At 39.0% G+C, this 23,771-nt stretch overlaps 1 protein-coding gene across 3 annotated transcripts in view; it reads left to right on the forward strand.

Moving 5' to 3' along the window:
- The window catches only part of LOC115431568 (large neutral amino acids transporter small subunit 4-like), a 34,509-nt gene that overhangs the window by 5,936 nt on the left and 4,802 nt on the right, over positions 1 to 23,771 (forward strand). For 2 of the 3 annotated variants that reach the window (XM_030152013.1, XM_030152014.1), the window contains 12 exons: positions 5,473 to 5,689; positions 5,802 to 5,857; positions 6,050 to 6,126; positions 15,485 to 15,577; positions 15,724 to 15,857; positions 17,445 to 17,656; positions 21,012 to 21,155; positions 21,427 to 21,444; positions 21,697 to 21,823; positions 21,920 to 22,052; positions 22,836 to 22,909; positions 23,623 to 23,746. In XM_030152013.1, coding sequence (XP_030007873.1) covers positions 5,473 to 5,689; positions 5,802 to 5,857; positions 6,050 to 6,126; positions 15,485 to 15,577; positions 15,724 to 15,857; positions 17,445 to 17,656; positions 21,012 to 21,155; positions 21,427 to 21,444; positions 21,697 to 21,823; positions 21,920 to 22,052; positions 22,836 to 22,909; positions 23,623 to 23,746 — 1,409 coding nt within the window. The remainder of the gene's footprint in view (positions 1 to 5,472; positions 5,690 to 5,801; positions 5,858 to 6,049; positions 6,127 to 15,484; positions 15,578 to 15,723; positions 15,858 to 17,444; positions 17,657 to 21,011; positions 21,156 to 21,426; positions 21,445 to 21,696; positions 21,824 to 21,919; positions 22,053 to 22,835; positions 22,910 to 23,622; positions 23,747 to 23,771) is intronic. The other variant, XM_030152015.1, reaches the window with a different exon arrangement.

The raw sequence follows: 23,771 nt of genomic DNA on the forward strand, positions 1-23,771 counted from the left end.
CTGATCATACATAATTGTTATTTGTCTGTCAGGGCATAGTGTGAAATTAACCCAAATGTATGACTGTTATTGACTGAGTATTGACCCGACCCAAGCCTCCTAACTGCAGATCTCATCCCTCTTTACGAAGTGTTACAGATGAAATTTAAGTGTTTTCTCATGAAGTAAAGTCAGTAATCAGTTTAGGAAAGTGCTACATATGCTTATTTGCGTTCTCCTTTCCCCAAGGTGTAGACAGTTGTTTTTATTTGACTCATTATATTTAAATGCGATTTGTAACATTTTTCTAATTATGACACTTTGGTGTGTTAGCAAGGTAATAGTGGAACACTGAGTCAGAAATGAGAGGGCATTTAAAGACTAAGATAACCAGACATCCGTAGTTCTGCAAATTGTTAGAGGCAGTCTGCTGTTAGTCTGAGGAAGCAAGCATGGTTCCAAAATGGAAAATGGACTGAACTTATATAGTGCATTTTATACACTTTCATGGTGCCCAAAGCACCCATTCACACACACCAGTGGGCGGCTGCTGCCATGCAGGGTGCTGTCTGGCCCTACTGGGAACAATTTAGGGTTCAGTGTCTTGCCCAAGGACACTTTGACATGTGGACAGTCGGAGCCAGGATTCAAACTGCTGATCCTTTGGTCATTGGATGACCCGCTCTGCCGACTGAGCCCCAGCTGCCCCCTCCCCAATGTCTTGGGGAATTTCACCAAGTGGCATGTCTCTGACTGCAGCATTACGTCTGATGTTTTACAATGAGAGCCACAGGAGATAAGAACTAGGCATGTCTCTGTTATCTCAGAGCAATAACGTAGTGTCAGGAAAGACAAGTTTAGATTTGTTATGCATTTAGACTAAATCTTAAGGTTTTAAGACCATAAAATGAAAATAATATATAAATCTGTAGTGTACACTTTATGTTCCATTTTCTGGGAGATTTACCTGGACTTAAACAGATTTATGTCTCAATAATATGCAGATATGTGTTTAAAGAACAAGTTTGTGAAACTCTGTTGTTGATATTCAGCAAAGTATTGCCTGTTCTCCCACGCGTAGGTTGTTGTGGTTGTTAGCTCTGGTGCGATGAAATGTGTGTGTACATGTACGTGTGTCATGCAGCCACCTCTTTTCACCTCATGCATCTGCTTTCTGTCTCATGACTGTACCTTTCAAGAATTTCTTTCACACAGATTCCTAACTATCACCTGCACAATGACTGTATCCTTATCTAAACAGTCGATGGTGGAAGTATTTACCATTCTTTGGAAATCCTGCGCTACAAGACTGCATTCAGAACCTTACTAAAGTGTGTATATCAGCAAAAATATGAAAAGTAAATGTAGTCTATGTGAATCAAAATTGTCCACATCTGTGTTTTACTGTTATATATATTTTTGGAAACATTTTTCTGTTACCTTGTGCTGTATATTTACTGCTATATATGTTAAAGGTGGAACTCACTTGAATTACTTTATGTACTGTTGGATAGTTGAATGCATCATATTCTATAGGTGAACAGGCCTGTGAAAAAGGAACAAAGCTGCAGAAATTGGAAATGCTCAAGTAAAGTACATCAAATTATACGTGTGACTTCTTGAATAAAAGTACTTACATTCCACCACTGTACAAAGTCACTAATCACAAGTCCCTTAATCAGTCACTGAAACAACCACTTTAACATGGAAATGCCTTGTCTGCTGGAGGATCTGAAAGTGCTGTATTTTAGTGCTGTCTATAGATTATAAAGGGACAAGTTTGAAGCTTCTGAGCATTCCTCTTCTTAAAGAAACAAACATCTTTGTACCTTCTGTCAGTCATTACATTGATTCATTTGTAGAGGGTGAGTCTATTTGTACATAGGAGACGGCCGTAGAAGAGAAGGGAGTGGCATACCACAAAGAAAGAAGGAATTTAACTAAAAAAACCCACAGAAAATCTAGATTTGCAGTGTTGATATGGAAAAGGTAAACTGCTTGATGCAGTGTGGTTCATCATGAATGACGTTTCAGAGAAATGCCCTCTAGTGTGTTTGTGGGTAATGAGTCCAGAGCTCTACCCTTATTGACTCAGGTTTTCTTCGGTCATTTGATTAGTCAGCAGTTTGGGCCATGGGGGACAGATGTTGCTACCTTCTGTTAGTCCAACAGAAGTCAGCACTTAATGGACCAATACATGGCAAATACTGGCATGAAAGAGTGCACCGCATGCCCGTATTTTTTGTACCTTGTCACAACCTTAGACTATTATTGACTCAAGAAATGGTCACCATTGGATGAACTGTGATAATGTGGACTATTCTGTAAAAATTAATTCAGATTTTTGGAGAAGCAACAAGAGAATCAGCACAGAAGCAACAGTGAAACACATTTTATCCATCTGAAAAATCAGTTTACCAGAAAGTCACCCTTAAAACAGCCACTTTAGTACACTATCCTTAAAACGCCAGTCACACACTAAAACTATGGATAAATACCTCATTCAACCCCAGATTAAAAATCCAGATTAACCCTTTAATTTTTAATCTGGTGAATTTACACAAACAAATATTTCCAACAACCCCTCCTTTTCTATTTTTGTGTAGTACTAATTCAAATATACATGAACACATTTTATTTAGATAATAAACACACTAGCAGTGTTTCATCTACCCCTGCGTCCTTTGTCCTAGACACATAAAATTGGAAAAGGACGCAAAAAAATATGAACAAATGAGTCTCAGGGGACACAAAGATGAAACAATGAGCCTATGAGCCAGCCATTTAGTATGTGGTTAGTAGTGCGGTCCGTGCGTACCTCTGTACTATACATCTCTCTCTCTCTCTCTCTCTCTCTTTCTCTCAAATTTCACTCAATACGCACAGGCCATAATACTGTTTTGTGAATTTGTCGATCTATGGAGAAAGGTGAAAAGATATCTCCGAAAAACGAAGTTAATCAACTAAAACTATGGTTTGTTAAGGATCTTCCCAGCTCAAATGTTAATTTTAGACAACATTTAGGCTATAAAATGTATATTATTATAGATGAAGCCAGAAAGGCAGGTTGAGATTACTGCACAAAGTGTGAATTTTATTTTCCTTGGTCAGGATATGTACAGTCAGTAGATACTGTATTTACAAGGCTGCAAATTAATACTGAACAAACAAAAACTCAAACTATGAATTATGAAAGAGCTGTAGCATCTTAAACCTGCCAGAGTGAACATTTGAAAGATAAACAGCACCACAGTGCCTCAGTTTCAGCTTAAGAGTTAGTGATGTCTTTTGTGTATTGTGATTGTCTCTCTCAACTCACCATGTTTTATTATTAGTAAGTTTCTATTTTTATAAATTATTAGAAATTTCAGGTGACCCCATTTGAATTGCAAGCAACCCCACGTGGGGTCCCAACCCCAAGATTGAAAAACCCTGCCCTAGTATGTTTTAAAATCGTCATTCTTTCAGAATATTTACATTTGTAAATATGTGTATGTGTAATATGTGTGTGACATTGTGAATGATTTGATATGGAAAATGAAGATGATGAAACAAACAATGTACTTTTTAAAATCAAGGTTTTATTTCGGGACTCAATAGTACAGCAGTGGGACTCAACAAAAAATCAGATAGACTCTGACTTGTTTGGTGAGCTGAGTCCCAGGACTCAGTTGAGACCAATTTGTAGATGAAACACTGCACTAATTACTACTTCCAACATGGTGGGAATATGTTGTCTTTAAGATTTAGCTCAAGGCAACACATTGCCCGTTGACATCGCAGTATTAGACTAAACTAAAGCTCAGTGGAAAACAAGGTCATGTTTGGTCTTTAGTCTTTAATGAGACAGAAATACATATTAATATGATTGACTGGTACTGGGAATACACAAGAATTTTTTCTGTAGCCTGATGTTAACTCAAACATTTTTTTGCATTTGTTTTTGAGCTAATGTGTTCCCACGTCCCTCTGAATCGATATATAAGTATCAACAAAACAGCCCTTATCAGATCCACATAAGGCTACATTCCTTTTCACCCACAAAAATCCTCCCATCTCCTGGCATTAGGCCAGTGTTATTATGACATAAACACTTCCTGTTGTTTCTCCTTCCTCCTCCTCCTTTTTTTTCCTTAATCAGTCTCAACAAAGGCAGAAATCAACATCACATGCTCTTAAGAACAAAGTGGGAAAGGAGATTTTCAGTTTTATTTATTAGTCATAGGGCAGACTTCAGCTGCTCCTGAGAACTTGCGCTTACCTTAAAGCTCCCTCCCTCTACACGTCAAACTGCTGAGTCTGTCTCAATTGTTTTCCTGGAAGTTTAACCAAAACAAGTTGAGGTGAGAGAGTAGCTTTCCCCATCAGGTTGTTGAATTTCACCGGAGGCAACAGCTTAATAGAGCAGATAGACAAAAATAGACCTCACGTGAACTCAGTGGACTCTGTTTACAAGTGATTCAGCAGCAGACGGACTTAGGCTGCTATCTTTATAAAACTGTTAAAAGTGAAGCAAATTTCCACTCCTCCATGCAGGACTTCATCTGCGACTATTTCTGGGGCTTGTATTCCTTGTACTGTATTGTTTTCCCTCCGTGTGTTTACATGACCTTTAATGAGTTTCTTGGCTTGTTCTGCAGAAAGGGAGGGGCAAATGCAGACGTTGCAACACTATAACGGAGTCCCTCTGAAAATTTAGATCACATTAACACCTCTCAACAAATCATGTGCTGTTTGTGGGAGAGTGTTATGATCACCATTTCTTGCACACACACAATAAACACAAAATCACATACATAGGTTCGTGTAAAACAGGAATAGGCATGATTTATTCATGTAAACACGTATTAGATTAATGGAAACTATGATTTATATTATTTCTTATCAAATTAAAACATTCTCTATTCAACTATGATGCAGTACCTAAGCCTGGACATTTTTCATTCCATTTGCCATTTCTGTATATCTTTTTGATGTTTTATACACAAAGTAGCATTGTATGAGTTGATTGAAAATCAGTCAACAGATTTGTTGATATACAGTTTTCAGTTGCAGCCATTTGTCATTTTTCATCATTACTCACAGATATAACTTATATCTACAAAGCCCATTAAGGAAAGACACAATCACCATGGTGCTAGTTTTGCATTGAACTCATAGCAGAAGAAAAATGGGGTGCTTAGAGTGACAGTCAAACAGTGGAAAGTGATGTGGAAATAGTGATGAAATGCTATTTCTTTTAACTGTTTTGATATGAAAGGTGATGCTTATGTAGAATAATCATGTCAGATTTTCAATATTTCAGTGGCAATAATGTAATGTGTGTCACAGGCCTCGATATGCATGGGGATGGGAAAAAAGTCAAAAGAGGTCTTAAATCCACCAGCACTCGAAGTGTTAAAGAACAACTTTATTATTAAACCAGTGTATTTCTGAATTGGGCCTTCATCAGCATCATTTGACAGATAATCTTTTTTTTTCTAATTCATCCAGAAAACAGCTCCAGCCTCAACCTCACCAACACATCCACCACTCACGCTGATGAGGAGGAGGAGTATCTGGAGTTGAACGGCTGGCCCATCTGCAAAGACCAGGATGAGATGTTGAACCTGGCCTTCACTGTGGGCTCCTTCCTGCTGTCGGCCATCACACTACCTATGGGCATCGTCATGGACAAGTACGGCCCACGTAAACTGCGACTCCTGGGCAGGTGAGGCTTCAGAGGAGAAATCCAACCTTAAAACCTGATATGATTAACAGTTTTAAATATGACTAGTTCACTCTCACTGATATTCTTCATTGTCAATGGTTTGTGTTCCCAGTGCCTGCTTTGCCTTCTCCTGCCTCCTCATCGCCTACGGAGCCAACGATCCGAACAGTACGTATCTCACAGCAACTGACATACGTTTACACATTGAATGCACACACTGTTCTCGATCATGTTGCTTTTGTGGGTGAGCAATATCACACAGCACATTGACACAGAAGTCCAAACCATTCATTGATGCAACAGTGACACTAATCAATATCCACATGCATCTGTGTCACCAGTCTGCTCTTTCTCCTGCAGACCTGTCTATCCTGATCTTCTTCGCCTTGGCCATGAATGGGTTCGGAGGCATGTGTATGACTTTCACCTCTCTGACGGTGAGTAACAGCTTTTGAGTACTACTGAGGCACAGTAGGTCCTGCTAAAAATTTTTAATGCATATTCACAAATACTATTAAATCCGACATGTACAAAGAGATGCCAGGGCATACAGCTCATTCTTTAAGTCAGCCTTTTACATGATATGATTTAGGGTAGCCTACCCTTTCTTTCTGGTGTAGTATGAAGTCAGTTGGATCTGACACATACTAAAGGAATAAGCTATAGCCTAGTGAATCAGCAAGTTTTCATTCCACGTTCCATGATATATAATGTGAATTAAACCTGCAAGTTGTATTGGAAGGCTGTGGCTGAGAACCAATGAATAGCTTGTCTCTATTGTCATGTTTTGTAAAACTGTAAATCTGCATGTGCAGCAGTGATGTAACCCAGTTGTCAAAATCTGGAGTTCACAGAAGCTTTAATATAATATCAGTAACATCAAGCAGGTATTCATATGACCTGAAATGAGGGAAAGCAGAGGAGAAGGAAGACATGTTGTGATTTTGGCAGGCCCACTATGGTGAACAGGAAGGAGAGACATTACACACAAAATTGTTGGTGTTAGCAGTGGGTAGAGAAAGAGATGGGCAGGATGACAGATGAGCTAGAGAAAAGATATTTAAAAGATGTAGGAGGAGGAAAAGGAGAGCTGGTGGAGAGGACGCTGCTGGGTAAAGATGATGAGTGGTGACATGTGGACAGGAGAAGTCGGGCTGATGGAGAGGACAGGGAAAGCCAGTGGTCAGGAAGATCGCGTCAGTGCTGTCAGAGGAAGTGCTGCATCACGGGAGAGGCCACGTGAAGGGAGAATGAGAGGGCGAGTCTGCTTTAGTAATCTATTATTCACTCCTCCTTTGCTGCTCTGGCTGGGAGCCAAAAAAAGACCTCTCCTCATTACTATTTCATCCACACAAGGATACATGCTACACTAGGGTGTGTATATGTTGACATTGCCAGTTGCATGACTGTTATAACAGCACAAAGAAGAAAGTGACAGCATTAGTACATTCTATATATTTGTCACAAGTGTTGAGAAGGTTATGTTTGAAATGGAGCAGGCTTCAGACTACATTTTAAACTGTTAAAATGCAGTGTAACGCTTAAATTACTCCATGAAAGCTAATCTAATGACTTCTGTTTTCTTTTCTAACAAGTGTTAACATGCATATCATGCTGTGTTAACCTTGCAACACTGATTACTGTCAAACATTTGTTAAGTATAAGTATACCTCTCACAAACAACCACCTCTGACTGCACTATTGTGAAAATGTCAACAAAACATCAACTTCAGTTTACATTTAGGTCAGCATGTTGAGTAGTGATATAACTATACAGTAAATGGAGATGATTCTTGTTCACCTTTTTTACACTGATTCCTAGTTACTCTTTTCAATACCTCTGCATTACACAAATATTAGAGCCATTTCTGGTTTCAGAAGGCAAGTACTTGAATTTACAGCACTGAAAAGCATTCTTATGTGATGACAAAGCCACAACCCTTGGTTTTGTCAACTGGTCGGAGACTGACAAGACAGACCGAGGTTATATAAAGAAATGTGTGTTGATTTAGTTGAGAGATTAAAAGGTGGTGTAAATACAAGCAAGACAATCAGTCAAAACCAAAGCTCAAAATTAGAATTACTCCAAAATGACTCTGTTGGTGTACAGACAGAGCCTAAAGTCAACCTATCCATAACTGCCATGCTCTCAAATTCATCCCAAAGGCTTTGCTGACCTGTGTTGTACAAAAATCTGACAAAAGTATGAATTCCTATCTGACAAAAGAGGAAAAAGCAGTGGGTTTCTGTTTAACAAAAGACAACATAACGTAATATTAGTTAGTATCTGGGTTTTTTCTCTGTAACTGTAACTGATTATAATTAGATTTGTTTAGTTTTTGTAGCAATGTTTGCAAGTTTGTTTTGTTCTGTGACATGGTTGATTTGCAGCCTCAATACTGTATTATTTCATCACAAAACAGGCAGAGGAGACAAAGCCACAATGAGGCAAACAGGAATTAGCAACAGGGTAACTGAATATGTATGTGTTTGTTTGTGCGTTTGTGCATCTCCACACCCATGACTTGCTGTTTCCTACTCAGCCTGCCTTCTGGGACCCTGACTGCCACACACAAACACACACAGAAGTTGTTCAGCTGGTTTCATCCCCCCACCCCCACCCCCACCCTCTTTATAGTCTGCAGTCTGGTTGTTTTTGTCTTCTCCAGTTTCAGCTGCTCTCCCCCCAGGAAGACTGGGCCTGCACACAACTGTCCAAACCACCTCACATCCAGCAGTGCTGTATGTGTTACTCTATATGTCTGCTGTACTTTATGAGAGCATGTTTTTTTTTAGCTGTGGAGAGCCACTGACCTACAGTACACTGACTTACAGCCCCTGACAGGCCTGCACAAATGTTTCCTTTACACTGCAGCCTCGAGGTGTGTTCATGTGCAGCAGATGAAGTCAGAGAGAGTTGGCTGTTTCCCCTTTCCCTGCCCTTTCCTGAATCTCCAGGCTCGGGTTGTTACTGAGGAAAACGACTATTTTAAGACAGGGTAACCTTTTTTTCTCAGGGGGTAAACAGTTCTCAGCCATCATGGATCATTTAAACTCTTCAGGTCATGTTGTCCCACCTAACTTGCACTTGTTGTTTGTGGTTCACTGACGATCACCAGAGATTTCTTTCCTCCTCTTCATGTATTCCACTGCCCGATTCTTTGGCTTTTAATGAGCTCAAAATGGACTGTTTGTCTCCTTCACCTCTTTCTAATGTCACCCTTTCTTCTTTGTTTATCTCTGCTTCACTTCCTCATTCTCTTCTGTGGATGCACACTCAGCAGTCCAAGTCACAGCGATGGAAAATGGGGAGTGAGGCTTCTCCTCATTCTTCCCGTCTTCCTTTGTGTAAAAACTTTCAGCCTCATGTTTCAGGCGATTTCTTATTTAATGCACACTCCCTGCAAAGGCACAAATACCCCACCCATAGACGCACATTAAGCTCCTCCTCTTGTTCTTCATAGTGTTACTGGCACGTGTTGAAGCCCCCTCTGCTTCCTGGTTTAGGTCTCCCAGTCTCAGGCTCCTCAGTCTGCCTCAACATATATTTCATTTTCCTTTGCTCCCACTCCCACTATTTCTCTTACAGGCTTACTTGCTGTTCATCTAAATTAACATGAAAAGGCTTTTATTGCATTGTTTTCAGTATAGAAATTGAAATGTTGGGGATATTTTCTCCACCTAATGAACCACTAACATTTTGGTGGAGCTGTAGAATGAACAAGAAGTCATTACTTGTCAGGTGGAGTGGTGGAAATTATATGAAGTGAGCACAGGGTACTTCATTTTACTGGATGAGAGGATGAAAGATCAGGCTGTGAAGTGAATAACAGCTATTTTTTTCACCCTGTGGGTGATAGCGAAATGGAGGAAGTACACTATATGCTCTGTTTCATACATGTGGCCACATGACATGAAGAGGAGGGTGGAACAGATAAACAGATAGCATAGGTCAAGAGTTACTCAATCGGGCAGTCTGGGATAGCACAGTCGTGGTGTGAATTTAGTAGCAGTTTAGTCTAAGTGTTTCCTAGATCTTGGTTTTCCAGTTCTCCATAAATCCCTTCCACATATAGTTCTTAATAGTAGCCTTTTGAGAATTTATGTCTTGGGGAAAAAATGTCCTAGTAAATAAGAGCAAGAGATGACGTCAGAGTGTTGGAGGTATGCTGTCTGGTGTTCATCAGATGCTCTCTGCTAATCTTACAGCCCAGTTGGCTGCATTTTATTTTGATGGATGGAGTCCTACCCTGTGCATCAGGACAGGACCGGTCACAGCTGGTTCTCGATGGTCCGGCAGCAGGCAGCTGAAGTTTCCACTCAGAGCAGCAAACCCTCTTCCTTTTTGATTTCTCAGTTCTTTCCTCTCAAACAGTTTTACCAGTTTCCTCTTTCACTCACCCAGCCTCAGCATGTTTTCCTTTGTTCTCTCTTTTTTGACATCCCACAATTTTACAATTTCAGCACAGGGGAAATTTGTTTAAGTTATCTACAAAAGGGTCGTAACTTTATTCAATGGAAGGGTTTTAATGTATGCAGGATGTGAACTATACTGGAGCCAAGTGAGTCTCATCATATCAGTGAACCCCTTCATATGAAGTGACTGCCACTAAAGATGTCATTTGTGAAATTTTAGTGGGTGACTAAATTACTGACATTTTTATTTTTCTGCATCTTTGGCATCACATGTAAAATTAAGTTATTATTCATTTTTGATTTGTGCATGAGGATGATTCATCACTACTTCAACACGAGTATGTATTACAATCTAGTATCCTAAACTTCACTCACTTTAGCTCACTTTCATTTTAGAAAATTGTAACCACTGTGAAACACAACAAAAAAGTTTCTTGTTCTTATTAATAATTTTGCTAATATGAATATTGAGAAATAAAAACAGGAGCAAGGGTTTTCTAAATGTATCTGTTGATTATGATCATGTTTTCGGTAAATAGAGGAGTTATTCAATTTTCATTTCAAAATCCTGTATGATGCATATCCTTAGTAATAGGAATAATAATAATGAAAAGAGTGAAAGAGGTGAGCTCCACTGAAAGCCATAGTATACACTGATTAAAAGGCACTACTCTTATTTCACACATCTAACTCCCTTCTCCCTACAGCACACGCATATCACAAAATCCATTGATGAGAGGGACAGGAATAAATATATGTATTTTCAAGTGGGCATACGTTCATTTTGCACACCATTCATTCTCCATTGATCTCCTTTGCCTGCATTCATAACATTCAGCACTCTCACCAAGACATGATCACATCACAAGTGAACAGGTTTCAACAGGCCCAGAACCGACTCACGATTGGCCTCCTGGTTACAAGTTAAACCATAATCCTTCAGTTGAGTCATGATAAACTCTGTGTTACCTGGAGACAGTACAAATATAACCTACTTATTGATTGACCCGTCTTTCCTCTGACACATCTTTCCATGTCTCTACAGTTAACCTTTATAATTTCTGTATTATTTAATTATCATTATCATTCAACCAAACTGCAAAGAAATAAAATATTCTGCACCTGTAAAGGCCACCGAAGCCTGATGTTTTATCTTTAGGTGACTGTTCTGAAGCTAAAATTAGTGGCTATTCAAACACTGAGCCCCTCTATGTGTACCCTGCCACTCTGTACCGATACACTGACCACACAGCTAACAAAGGAGCTATTCAGGGGAGAAGCACTAACAAAGTCAATGGTGGGTGTTATTAAAAAAAAAAAAAGCTATCTGTCTCTCTATCCAAAGCTATGTATACAGATGCTCTGCTCTCACATTTTATTACTGGACTATTCTCATAAACATATTGATGTTCATATTTAATCTGTGATATAATTGAGATTTGACCTAAGCAGCTTAGTAAAGTTATGTTTAATGAGGGAGTCAAAGGTGGATAAAGAAACAGGGATGACATTTCCAGAAATGAGATGTGATTTTACTTATGAAGGCAAATCATGTTTAGTTAAACACTGGCAATGCTTCTGTTTAGAAACTGCGTGATCACATAACTTACTCTGAAGGCTGACCATGAAAAACACAGGCAATACATTCCTCTGATGATTAGAAAGTCTCTAAAACATAGCACTGCTCTCTGAAGAAATCCTTATTTAAACCTTTCAGGAATTAGAGTTGAAAAACACCTGCTGTTTAATGAGATTCAGTAGTGCAAAAGACCATGATTAATTTCCTCTACTTGATAGAAAGTGTAGTTTTATTTGACCTAGTGTAGAGCCAAATGTGTTTTTCTTTCCTAGAGAAGCTGAATGTAAATGGAACTTGTTTACAAGTAGAATCTGTTTCTTGTAGAATTTCATACAGACATTAAAAATAGGTGAGCAAAGTTGTGATATGTCACTGCTTTCTGACATTGTAATTTCAGGACAACATCTAATAAATAGTGTTTGCATAATACCCAACCTACACAACCTTAACCAAATAATTATTTGTCTAATCTTAACCAAACCTAAGCTATGGCATTTTGTACCCTTCAAAAATTACCAGTCATAGTTTGTGCCGTTCGTTCTGCAAAATTAATTACTGAGGTAACTGAAGGTATTCAGTTACCTCAATAATTCATTTTGTCTGCTGTCTAATTGATAAACAACTGAAATTGGCTCGTTCAGGTTGGAACTTGTCTTGAAAAGTAAGAAAATAAGGTAAATCTGTAAGGAAGCTAATTTATGAACACTTCATATTGGTCATTCTTCTGTCAAAAAATCTAAAGCTAACTGACACATTGTAAAAACAAGACAAATAAAGCACATCCAAGACAGGTTACACAACCAGTGGTGGAATATATCTTACATAATTGGCGAGACTGTTTTTATACACTACTTTACAAACTCTTTAAGTTGTGGTTATCCACTCAGTTCACGTAAGTTACGTAAAGATCAATGCCTCTGTTTATGGGTTATGTGGGTCACACAGACGGGCATGTTTTCTCTGGCATGGATGGTAATCATATTTCCCAAAATGTTTAACTATTCTTTAAAGAATAATAACAGTGAGTTTTTGTTGTCTGTTAGTGCCTGAGGCCACAGTAGAGTCTTTGTGTGCCAGTGTTGAACAGTTGCAAACTCACCTGTCTCCTTGACTGATGTATTATTGACTGCAGCCACAAAAACACTGTTATCTGCTCCTCATCAGGCCTGACAGCTGCCCCTCCCATCAACACAGATAAACTGTCTCTCAACAAAGCTGAATCCGTTAATTCCTACTTCTTCTTTCGTAATGATTTGGTCAAACCAGTTTGTGACATGTTTTTTGGGAATCAGTGGTCTCATCAGCTGATTGTGACTCAGACCTTGTAAACCAGAGAAGCTCTCATATGACGTAAGCATTAACTAGACAGACAGTGCTTAGCATCTCAGAACGAGAGGTGGTTTACTCTAGTTTAGGCATGCTGTCACACACACAGATTGTGTGTGTTTTTTTTTTCTGGCAATGAGCTGTTTGCTCTTGTGATCAGGTATTTAGGCAACAGTATATTTTTTTCCCAAATGAACATGTTTCCAGACTGAGCAAACATGCCTGGGCTTATTCATGGAAAATGTCAGATATCTGTGCTGATTATCTGGAATCTAAATCTTTATTTCATGTTGTAAAAATGTCATTTTTCCTAAGCCTTCCCAAATCTCATTGAATTCATGAATTTACACTATTAATAGAGGAACAGACCAGACATAGATAGTGACTCATCCTCAGAGCCTAGTGGAAGAGGAAGTGATGGAGCATCAGTGGGGAAATCTGAACCTGTTGACACTGCATTGTTGGCCTGGATTCACCATGCTGACCACATCAAGTTCACAAAGCTGGACATTTATGTCTCATCTCCTTCTCACTAACTGGGCCAAAGGTCACCTCATCTTCTAGTCAGTCAGTCTCCTCCCGTAAAGTGTAAAAATTGTATTGTTCTGGTTCAGTGTTACTTCAGAGAAACAGGAGCGGAGGTGCCCTTGTTAATTTGGATGTCACGATGGGAGCATAGTGGTTTTCAGAGCTCACCTTTGCTCTAATTAATCTGGGGAGTGGCGTTTTTTTTTAATATGGGGTAAGAGGGTTCAAACAGCTGCCTAACAAGCTGCACCCCTGTAGTGAACACAGCGGCTGGATGAAGAGGACAATGAGAAAGACACCAGAGGGGAATTCTGAGCAGTTCTGCTATTTATGACCCATAATAACACTTCTACTGAGGAGTTAGTTCCTCATTTTTACTTCCCTGCCTCCACTTCATTCACTACAGTTGGTACACTGTAGAACGTGATTTCCTCCTTTCCTGATCAAAACATCATCCAAATCAGATGTCATAAATTAGCCATCCCACATCCAGAGATTATTAAATCTCTCAGACATATGTTCTTCTCACACCCCCTCTTTCATTTTTTGCAGCGTTGTTGACATCTTGAAGAGGGCTGTTTACTCTCTGAATTCTCCTAGTTAAGAACAGAGAGTACTCTTGTATTGAGTTGAGGGTTGAGCGTCATTATGCAAGACTGGCTTTTTTCTCTCTGCTCCACTTCAAATGGTAGAACAAAAGTGCAGTACAAGAAAAACACCCATGTGTACTTTGTGGTGACAAGGCTATCAACAGTCAGTCATGTGGAGCAGGATGGTGAAATGTTTGCATTCATGTGTGCAAAATGCATCAAAAAATACCTTTCAGGCTGAAAAAAGTAATTAATCCATTGAATTTGAGTGGATCTAACCATACAGACTATGAATCTAAGAAACTTGGGCTAGCAGCAGGTTTCCTCCTAGACATAGAGGTATTACCATCATGTGTGGACTTTAAGTAAAAGGCAATGCTGTAAGAAGCAGTTACATAATAGGTCTATATATCAGAAAGACAAGCTGTCTTTGTATTTTTAATAAGATGTATCTGTTTAATCTGACTTTTCATTTCAAGATATGTAGCCTTCTTATATTGTTTTTTTATGCATGGTGATCATTTAATTTGATTCAATTATCAGTTATTTATATGCAATTAATTTTGTATTTTGTTGTAATCTTAAGTTTTTGGGAAGCTGGGTTGAGCTTAATCTAGCACATCGACTAGAAATGAGGTAAGGCATAAGTAATACCCTGGCTTTGTCAAAAAGTAACAAAATCGATGTAGTAGCACTCCCAGAGCTCAATAATTCAGGCTATATCCTGGAGGCTAATCACCATATTGAGTGCAGGTTTAGGGGAGTTACCTCAGAAAGACAAAGCCATGTAATACCACCACTAATATTTCACATCTTTTCAGAAAATTTTAGACGTAACTTTATGAACTCCTCATTTGAAATATTTCTAGGCGCACATCCGGGCAGTATTTATTATCTTTTAACGGAGGTGTGCTTGCTGTTCCCCCTGTTTTCCAGCCTTTGTATTAAGCCAGGCAAATCAGCTACTGGTGCATTATACTGGACCAAAAGATATGATAAGTAAAGGAGTGACTTTAGCTCCACACTTCTCCTTTAACAATGTTCAAGTCAGTAATTCCTTTGGCCTTAATGGAACACAGTTTGTAACACCTGTGTCACTTTTGTTTAGTGTTTCACTTGTGCATTTAGTGTGTTAACGATGGATTGAAAGCTAAGGCGCTGAGGTCACAATCTTTTTCTCTGTTCTTCCACTGAAATTTGAGAATAACACCGGTCTGTGCGTGGTGTTTTAGAAAATGGATAATTGATTTTTCCCTAAGCCCCAGGCTAAGTATCTCATCATTGTAATGTAAATCTTGTAATTACATGCCCTGATGAGGTCAAAAGTGAGTTTGTTTTTTTCTGTTTTCTCCACAGCTGCCTAACATGTTCGGAGATTTGAGGTCCACCTTTATTGCCCTGATGATTGGATCCTACGCCTCCTCTGCTGTCACCTTCCCTGGCATTAAAGTAATCTTTCATTCTTAGTTTTGTTTTGTTTTTATTCAAGTTTCATTTTACAGCAAAATATAAATTTACTGTCCCTTTCACATAATGTATCTGCTGCTAACACAGAGCCTCATTGATTCTCCATTAAGCTGTGTTTATTTTTGTAGGTGATTTATGATCTGGGTGCCACCTTCATCACCATTCTGCTTGTTTGGGCGGGCTGTGCCTGCCTCGTCTTCTTAAACTGCTTTGTCAACTGGCCTCTGGAGCCTTTTCCCGGCCCAGAAGATATGGACTTCACGTAAGACAAAAACATCCACGATGTCTGACACACAAACAGCAGAGGAACATTTCTGTACCCTCCAGCTTCTTTTTAAGCAACAATTATACTGCTATGAGCTATTCTCATACCTGCCCTAAGTGGATTCCTACTGAGCTCAGACATCTGTTTTTGTACAGCTGGTATTCCTCACTAAAATCACAACACTTCCACATACACACATACTGTACATTAGGGCTGCACGATTTTGGCAAAAAAAAAAATCCCGATTTTTTCCTCTAAAAACTCGATTTTCGATTTCGATTTTTGGGTATAACTAGAAAAGGCAACAGCAGTCAAGATGTCGTTTTTGTGAGCAGCCCACAATGCAAGCCACTGCTCTGACCTCAAAGCTGTGATGGTATCACGTGATGAACCCACAGTTTTGTTTTGTTTTTTCTCTTCATTAAATCTTTGAAATGAAGTAGAGTATACAAACAATGTATACAACAAGAAAATAACATAAGTTTGTCAGGGGGAATACACTATAAGAAAATGTCCAAATCAGAGCAAATACTGATAGTTGTTACAACCTTTTTGTTTCCACATTTATCTAACAGCTTTAAATAAATTTCAACATCTTACAAAACATAAATAATATTTGGTTTTGTGTTACAGAACTTACATTTGTGAATGAAAAATTTAGCAAGTAAGAGGACTAAATTAATTATTAAAAAAAAAAAAAAGGGGGGGGGGGGTTTCTTTCTTTTCTGGGTATCTGGCCCACAGCAGTGATACCAGTGTCAGTCAGTGACAGGCATCTGTCGTGCGTGTGTGCGTGGACCAGGTTAATATGAGTGATCCACATGCGGTTCTATTTAAACTGGGGGATCCGTGCGTGGAACAGACCAACCCAGGACACACTGGAGGGATTCTGTCCCTGGAGCTGGTGCATGTGTGTGGGCACAGGGCTGTGTGGGCTCCTCTGCTGAGGCTGATGACCCCGAGACCCAGACCCGGTTCGGAAGAAGACAGTACGGTACGGATCCGGGACAACGGAAGATGAGTGATCCGCAGCAGTTATATTTCAATTGCGGGATCCGTGCGTGAAGCCACGGCTTATATTGGTATAAGTACTGTGGGTTCATGAACAGATTTAACGTCCGGTCATTACACAGACTTCTGTGACAGACCGCTGTCACAGGAGGAGCCTACGGTAGCCCGCGGAGGCGCGCGGCCCGGAGGCACGAGAGAGATGAAATCGATTTTACGATTTCCCTTTTTTAAAAATTGTCCTAATTAAAAAATCCGATTTCGATTTAAAATCGATTAATCGTGCAGCCCTACTGTACATATACAAAACTTCATAGATATGCATGCTCCCCCCTCACTCCCAAAGTCTAAATCCCATTGTAATGCAGCAGAAGCCAAAACACACTAAAGACAGGAAAGACTATAAAACCAGATGATCAGCAGGATTTGTACTCATTCACATGGATCTTTTTTTTCCTCCTTGCCTACTCTCTGCCTGTGTTAAAGTCTTTCCCTCCGGTCATGTTTTCCTTCCATCATTTCATATAGATTTAACGTCATGTTTCACTGTGTTGTCCCATTTCTGTGTTCCTGCAGGGTAAAGATCAAGTTCAGCTGGCTGGGCTTTGACCATAAGATCACTGGAAAGCAGTTTTATCGACAAGTGACGACCGTGGGACGCCGTCTCAGTGTGGGCAACTCCATAAAGCAGCAACACCAGCCGCCCAAAGACTTGGCCACGCAGGAGGCCAACAAGCTGTGCCTGTCCACTGTGGACCTGGAGGTGAAGTGCAAGACGGAGGAGGAAAGTAAGTCTTAACTAGAAATTATTGTAAAGCACAGTGTCACAGTAACTTACTTGGTCATTCCAGGTCATGTCAAGGCTTTCAGAATGCTAAAGCTCTATTCCAAACATGTCTTAGTTATGAATTTGAAGTTCTTTCTGAGGTCAAATAAATAAACAAACAGTTTGTTTAAAACAATTCTCCTCTAGTTTTCACTACATTGCAAACTAATTTCAATTCACTGTAGCATTAATATTCCTTTATCACACCTACAAGTTAATTGGTCCTGCATTGAAAACTGACTGCCACAGATCTTGCTAGATATGGCTTCAAATCTGCATTTTGTCTGTCTCACTAAGGATTAATCATATTTTCTTTGGTACTTTTAAAGGGAAAATATCTGTATTCATTGTAGATATACACAATAAAACAGTTGAAGATATATAGAAGATTATCATTCACCATTAAGAGATTTAAAAAAAAAAAAAAAAAAAACAACAATAAAAAAGTAAGTAAAACTTTCTACATTATTGTTTTTTTCCAGAAACTCATAACTGGAACATCTAGTTGAGTTTGTATGGAATGACCCTTGAGTAACTTGTGGCATGTAGAAAACAAGTGCTGGATTGAGGATTTCTGGTGTTGTGTTCTGTCATGTACAAGGTTTTTCCCCTGTGGCTTATTTTGTGCTCTGATTCTCAAAACTGGATGTCCCAGCATGCTGCCGAAATAAAATGCTGTTGTCAGTGTGTCAATGAGTGAGAAGAAATTCAAATGGTGTGTGATTCAAATGTTTAAGAAATGTTCCTTTTGTCTCTTGAAAAGGTAGTCTCACTATTTTCCATGTGTCCTTTGCCAATTTATGAATATTTAACCAAGCATCTCAAAAGTCAGTCTTCAAGTGGCGTCAGCATTGTAACTCAAGCTGCTTTGTAATTTATCTGAAAACTTCATGGCAGACAAAGGCTTTCTAGGAAACAGCTAATCACACAGTTCTGGGGAGAAAATGTAATGAGCACTTCATAAAGTTCTCTCTTCAGTCAAATGGTCTAAGGAACTTAATTCATAGAGTACACATTTTTAATATGTACAATATGTAGTAAAATATTTTCAATGGCATCCTTTATCACATACATAGACAAAGATGAAATTATTTTTATTTTAATTTCAAGCTGCACAATGCAGTATTTTGCAACCAATGACAATACTTTGCAGTCTGTGGTGAGATAAAACAACATCTAGCTCTGCAAAACGTAAAGCCTCTGAGCTTGACCCAGATTTGCATCCATCAGTTAGACACAATCTCCATGCATCCCTGTGGAACCCCACATATCTTTTTACCTCTGCCCTACATCCACACTAAGCTGACCTCTGTTATCCCTACACCTCTGAACTTCCATAGTCCCTACTGCCCCACTTCAGCTTTCCCACTTGGGTCAGTGACTCCCAGTGGGGGGCTCTGGTCGCTCCCTGCCTGGTCTCTTTGGTACCAAACGAACCGTGGAATCAGTTCGGACCTGGTTCCTAGAAAATCCGCTCAGCAGATGTGTAGCATGTTGACAGGGAGCACTACAGGAGCATTGTTATGGGTTGAAGGTTGAAGAAGTGTGTATGTATTTGGAGTGTGGTGAAGTTTCATAATAGTTGGACTTATTCCCTGTCTCCCCACTATTACTATCACTTTGATGGTGTGTGTGTGTGTGTGTGTGTGATGTTTATAATGTACTTTTTTTTTTCTTTCCCCTCGTTTCTTTGTTGAATCAAAACTGCCTGAACAGGTTGGGCAGATAATGATAACACTTCATAATCAGTACCAACCAGTATGTAATATGTAAACATTTGATATTTCTTCCTTTTACATTTTTAGATTAAAATAAAAATTACTATATGTAATATTTTTACTTGTTCCTTTAATAACTTCATAGGTTCTTTTTTTTGAGCTACTGCTTTTTAGCTACTAGTACCTTGACAAAAAAAGAAGAAGAATTAGACTAATACATTGTATTTATAGTTTTCATTGTAATCAGAGACATTTAACCCTAACCCCAGTACGTTGACTAAAACAACAAAATAACACAGAAACACAGAACAGAACAGTTACATTAAAGTCAGTATCAATACCAGACAATATTCACAAAATGTAAAACATACAACAGCAGTCAAACAATGACTGCTGACATTGACAATGACAACATACACCATTAATCAGACATTAAAGACCGAAGAAAAGATAGAAACATATATACATATTTTATTTGAATTAATATTTTCATTGTGATAATCATCATGTAATCACATTGTTGATAAAAATACATATAAACATTACCTTATCAGCATAACCTGTCATCAAACAATGTCCTTAATGAAGGTTCCAGTGGACACTTGTTCTGGGTAATAAACCCTGCAGTCCCATCTGTGCACCGGCAATTACCAGCTTTATCCACTGCTTCACCATATGGACACTTGTGTCCATTTTCTATTTATATTCACAAGTTTGATTAATGATCAACTTTTCGTAGAAGCCACCTCTCTCTGAACCCCCCGGGCCCCTCACCTTTCTCCTGCAGGTTAAGATGTGTTACTGTGGCACATAAGGGCTAGTGGGAATATTTATGACAGTCTAATCAAGACTTACCTTGGGGAGACACTGGAGTAGTGTTCCCATCGTATAAGTAGGACTGTTATGTAGTATGAGAGAGGCGTGTTCAGGCTTGTAGCTGTCTGTACTGTACTACTGCTTTTAGGCTGTGTTATACAATGTCACAAAGAAGAATGACCTGCACTCACATCTTGGAGATATGTTACATCTTTGCCAAGTTTTTGTACAAATGACAATTGGTTGTTTTTGATTTCAGGTTCAGAGTCACAGCATTTTTTTCCCAGATGTCTCAAAACACAAACATAAAAAGCAAGGTCATTCCTAGCACAGTTTGTGACATCAACATGTAAAAAAGATGTCAATTATCTGTTACTTTTTAACTGTTGTGATCTAATAGACATCATACTTGAGTCTTCCCACCATCTTTTCATACACCACACTTTACATCATTTGTGCCTCAACATTTCATCATTGTAGGAGTTAGAAGCTATATATTATCAACTGACCATCAGTGGGGCACAAGTTTTTTTAGCTGTGTGAGATATGCTGCTGGCTACATTTATTTTCATAAAACATACTCGAATGTAAAAAAAAAAAAAAAAAAAAAAAAAGATTTTAGTGGCAGATTTTATTTAGTTCAAGGAAAAATCTCTTTGCTGCTGAAATAAAGCACAATGATTTTGACACTGTTTGAAACGAAATCTGAAGCCACAATGTGCAGTAAATAATCTGATCTCACATGAGTCTAATGATCACTCTTGTCTCTCATTTCCTCTGCAGCCCAGTCCTTCATGAAGAGTATCTTCAGTCCCATCTTCTTGCTGAGTCTCATCACTATGTGTGTGACCCAGCTACGCTTAATCTTTTACATGGGGGCCATGAACACCATCCTGGAGTATCTGGCAGATGGAGACCTCAGTACCGGTGTGTGTCTGTTATTAAAGTTAACATGCAAACATGGATGATTTTTGTGAATCTTTGCTTTTTTTCTTCTAATATTTGTGTTGCACAGGGTCATGTCACTTCTGTATAACTCTCTGCTGTGTGATTTCAAACAGCCTCATCGCTCTCAGCTGCTCTCTGCTCAGCTAAACCACCTTGTTGCTGTTTTTTAACTCCCTCCGTCTTGTCTTTTCTGCTCACCTCTGTCTTGCCCTTTGTCTTTTCCTGTCATGCTGGCTTCCTGCTGTTGCAGTGGAGAGGATGCAAGTGGGTAAGAAACTTTAAAAGCTCAAACCACCCACACTGTTCAGCCTCTTCCACAGCTCTCTGTCCACTTTGTATGTCTCATAACAGCATGAAGTCTGAAGTAAAATGTATTTTTAATAACCTAAAATCATACAATTATTTGTTATTGTGTAATGTGTGCATCTGCCTCTGATATACTCATACCATTCATTTTATGTTCATAGTTTAATAGAAAAACATAGTAGTGAATTCCTATTACCTGGATGTTATCTTTCAGTGAGCGTCTATACATCCATCTTTGGTGTGCTCCAGCTTTTGTGTTTGGTCACCTCTCCTGTGATTGGTTACGTCATGGACTGGAGGCTTAAAGACTGCGAGGATGAAAATGATAAGCTGACCAAGAGGTGAGGTTAAGCCCACACACAGCGGAAAGGAAAACATAAAGGAAAAACTTGATACAAGTGCATGAAAATATATTAAATTCTGCTTTGTTCCACTAGGGAGCCCGGTCAGCCCCGGCGCCCAGACAAACAGATTCAGAAGATAATCAACGCCACCAGAGCCTTCATTTTCACAAACCTGCTACTGGTTGGTTTTGGATTCACCTGCATCATCCCTAACCTTCCCCTTCAGGTACCAACACTAAAACAGAGAGAAAACGCTTTTTACTCTGACCGGATATTGAAGGAGTTGGTCAGCATTTCTCAGTGGTTTTGTTGACAAGTACATTGCTCTTTAATTAATATATGCTGTAAATAAGTCCCAGTTACCCATCTAATTCTTCAGTTGTGGTCTCATGTTAAAAGGTCACCCTAAAACAAATTTCACATCTAATACAAATGAAAAGACACATTCAATCAGTTTGCATGGCTTGTTTGTGAGCCAAACTCTCAGGTGACTACTGAAAATAGCTGCATTTGTGGATTTTTCTGATGTGTAGCTGTAATAAACTCTTCGGACACTGTTATAAAATGGTGACTGGCTAAAAGCACTTTTTCAAATGGGAATGACAGTCTCCTTTTATGCTTTCTCTGGTGATCTGAATGCTGGTATGAAAAAGAAGTGGTGGACGAGTATTTTTTTTTAAAAAGATTTTACAAACCAAAGTAGGGACTATGTTAATATATGCAGTAGCTCAGATGTTTATATTTATCTAAGTACAGCTGTGAGTCCCAGTTGCTACTGCAATGTGAGGATTATATTATGTTGGAACAGGAAAATTCACATGGCAAGGTAGCTCCTGATATGTGTTGATGTTGTAGTGACACCTACTGGAAGACATGCTCATTGCAATTTATTTACTAAATGTGAATCCCATTCATCAGAGGCAATGGGTAGTTTCTTATTAAAGTGCAGGCAGACTGCAAAGCAACCTAGTACTACATGAGGAATTGATCTTTTTTCTTTCTTCTGCAGATTCTGTCATTTATCTTGCACACTATTGTCAGAGGCTTCATCCACTCTGCAGTTGGAGGCCTCTATGCTGCTGTGTAAGTGTGTCACATGTTATACTGCAGTATTATGGCACAAATTACAAAAAAAAAAAACATTTACTAGAGATGCTACATGGCTGACACCTGTGTGATTCATTAGGGATTGTTTAACCTAAGAGGAGAGGTTCCTCAATCCATAAAGGAACAATTAATCCTCCAGTTTATCAAAACATTTAGTCATAACACAGTTTGACATGCATGGTTTTCAATGGACAGGAAGGGGACAAAACATTTCCATCTGACAAATAACTAAAGCTGTCAGACAACTGTAGTAGAGTAAAATGTATAATATTCCGTGGAGTAGAGAATATAAAGTAGCAATGGAAATTAAAAGTAAAGTGGGAGTACCGTAAGTTTGGGCTTGAAGAGAAGAATCTAGTTACTATCCACCACTGATCTCCAGTGACACTGTATAATAACATGTAGTGTCATGTTTAGGTTTTAAGTCATGTGCTTTCACACCAAATACACAATATCTTGTACAGTGTGTTACTTATTTTGAGATAAAATTAGAACTGAAATCACTGGTTACACTGTGTCCATCTTTACCTCAGAGAAGATACTACCATCAGTTGTGGCCATAAAGCTAAAACCAACCCAAAAATTGATTCTTGAGTGAGACTGTGTTTAATCTGATCAACATCACTTGTGAAATTTGAGTTTTGAACAATTGGTGATGTGCAACATTAAGGGCTTTTTATTCCCTGCAGGTACCCATCCTCTCAGTTTGGCAGCTTGACGGGCATGCAGTCTCTGATCAGCGCTCTGTTCGCCCTGCTCCAGCAGCCTCTCTTTTTAGCTATGGTGGGACCTCTGGATGGCGATCCATTATGGGTAAGATGACATAAACATGTGGTTA

This window comes from Sphaeramia orbicularis, chromosome 13 (genome assembly GCF_902148855.1).
Source record: "Sphaeramia orbicularis chromosome 13, fSphaOr1.1, whole genome shotgun sequence".
Classification (NCBI taxonomy): Eukaryota; Metazoa; Chordata; class Actinopteri; order Kurtiformes; family Apogonidae; genus Sphaeramia; species Sphaeramia orbicularis.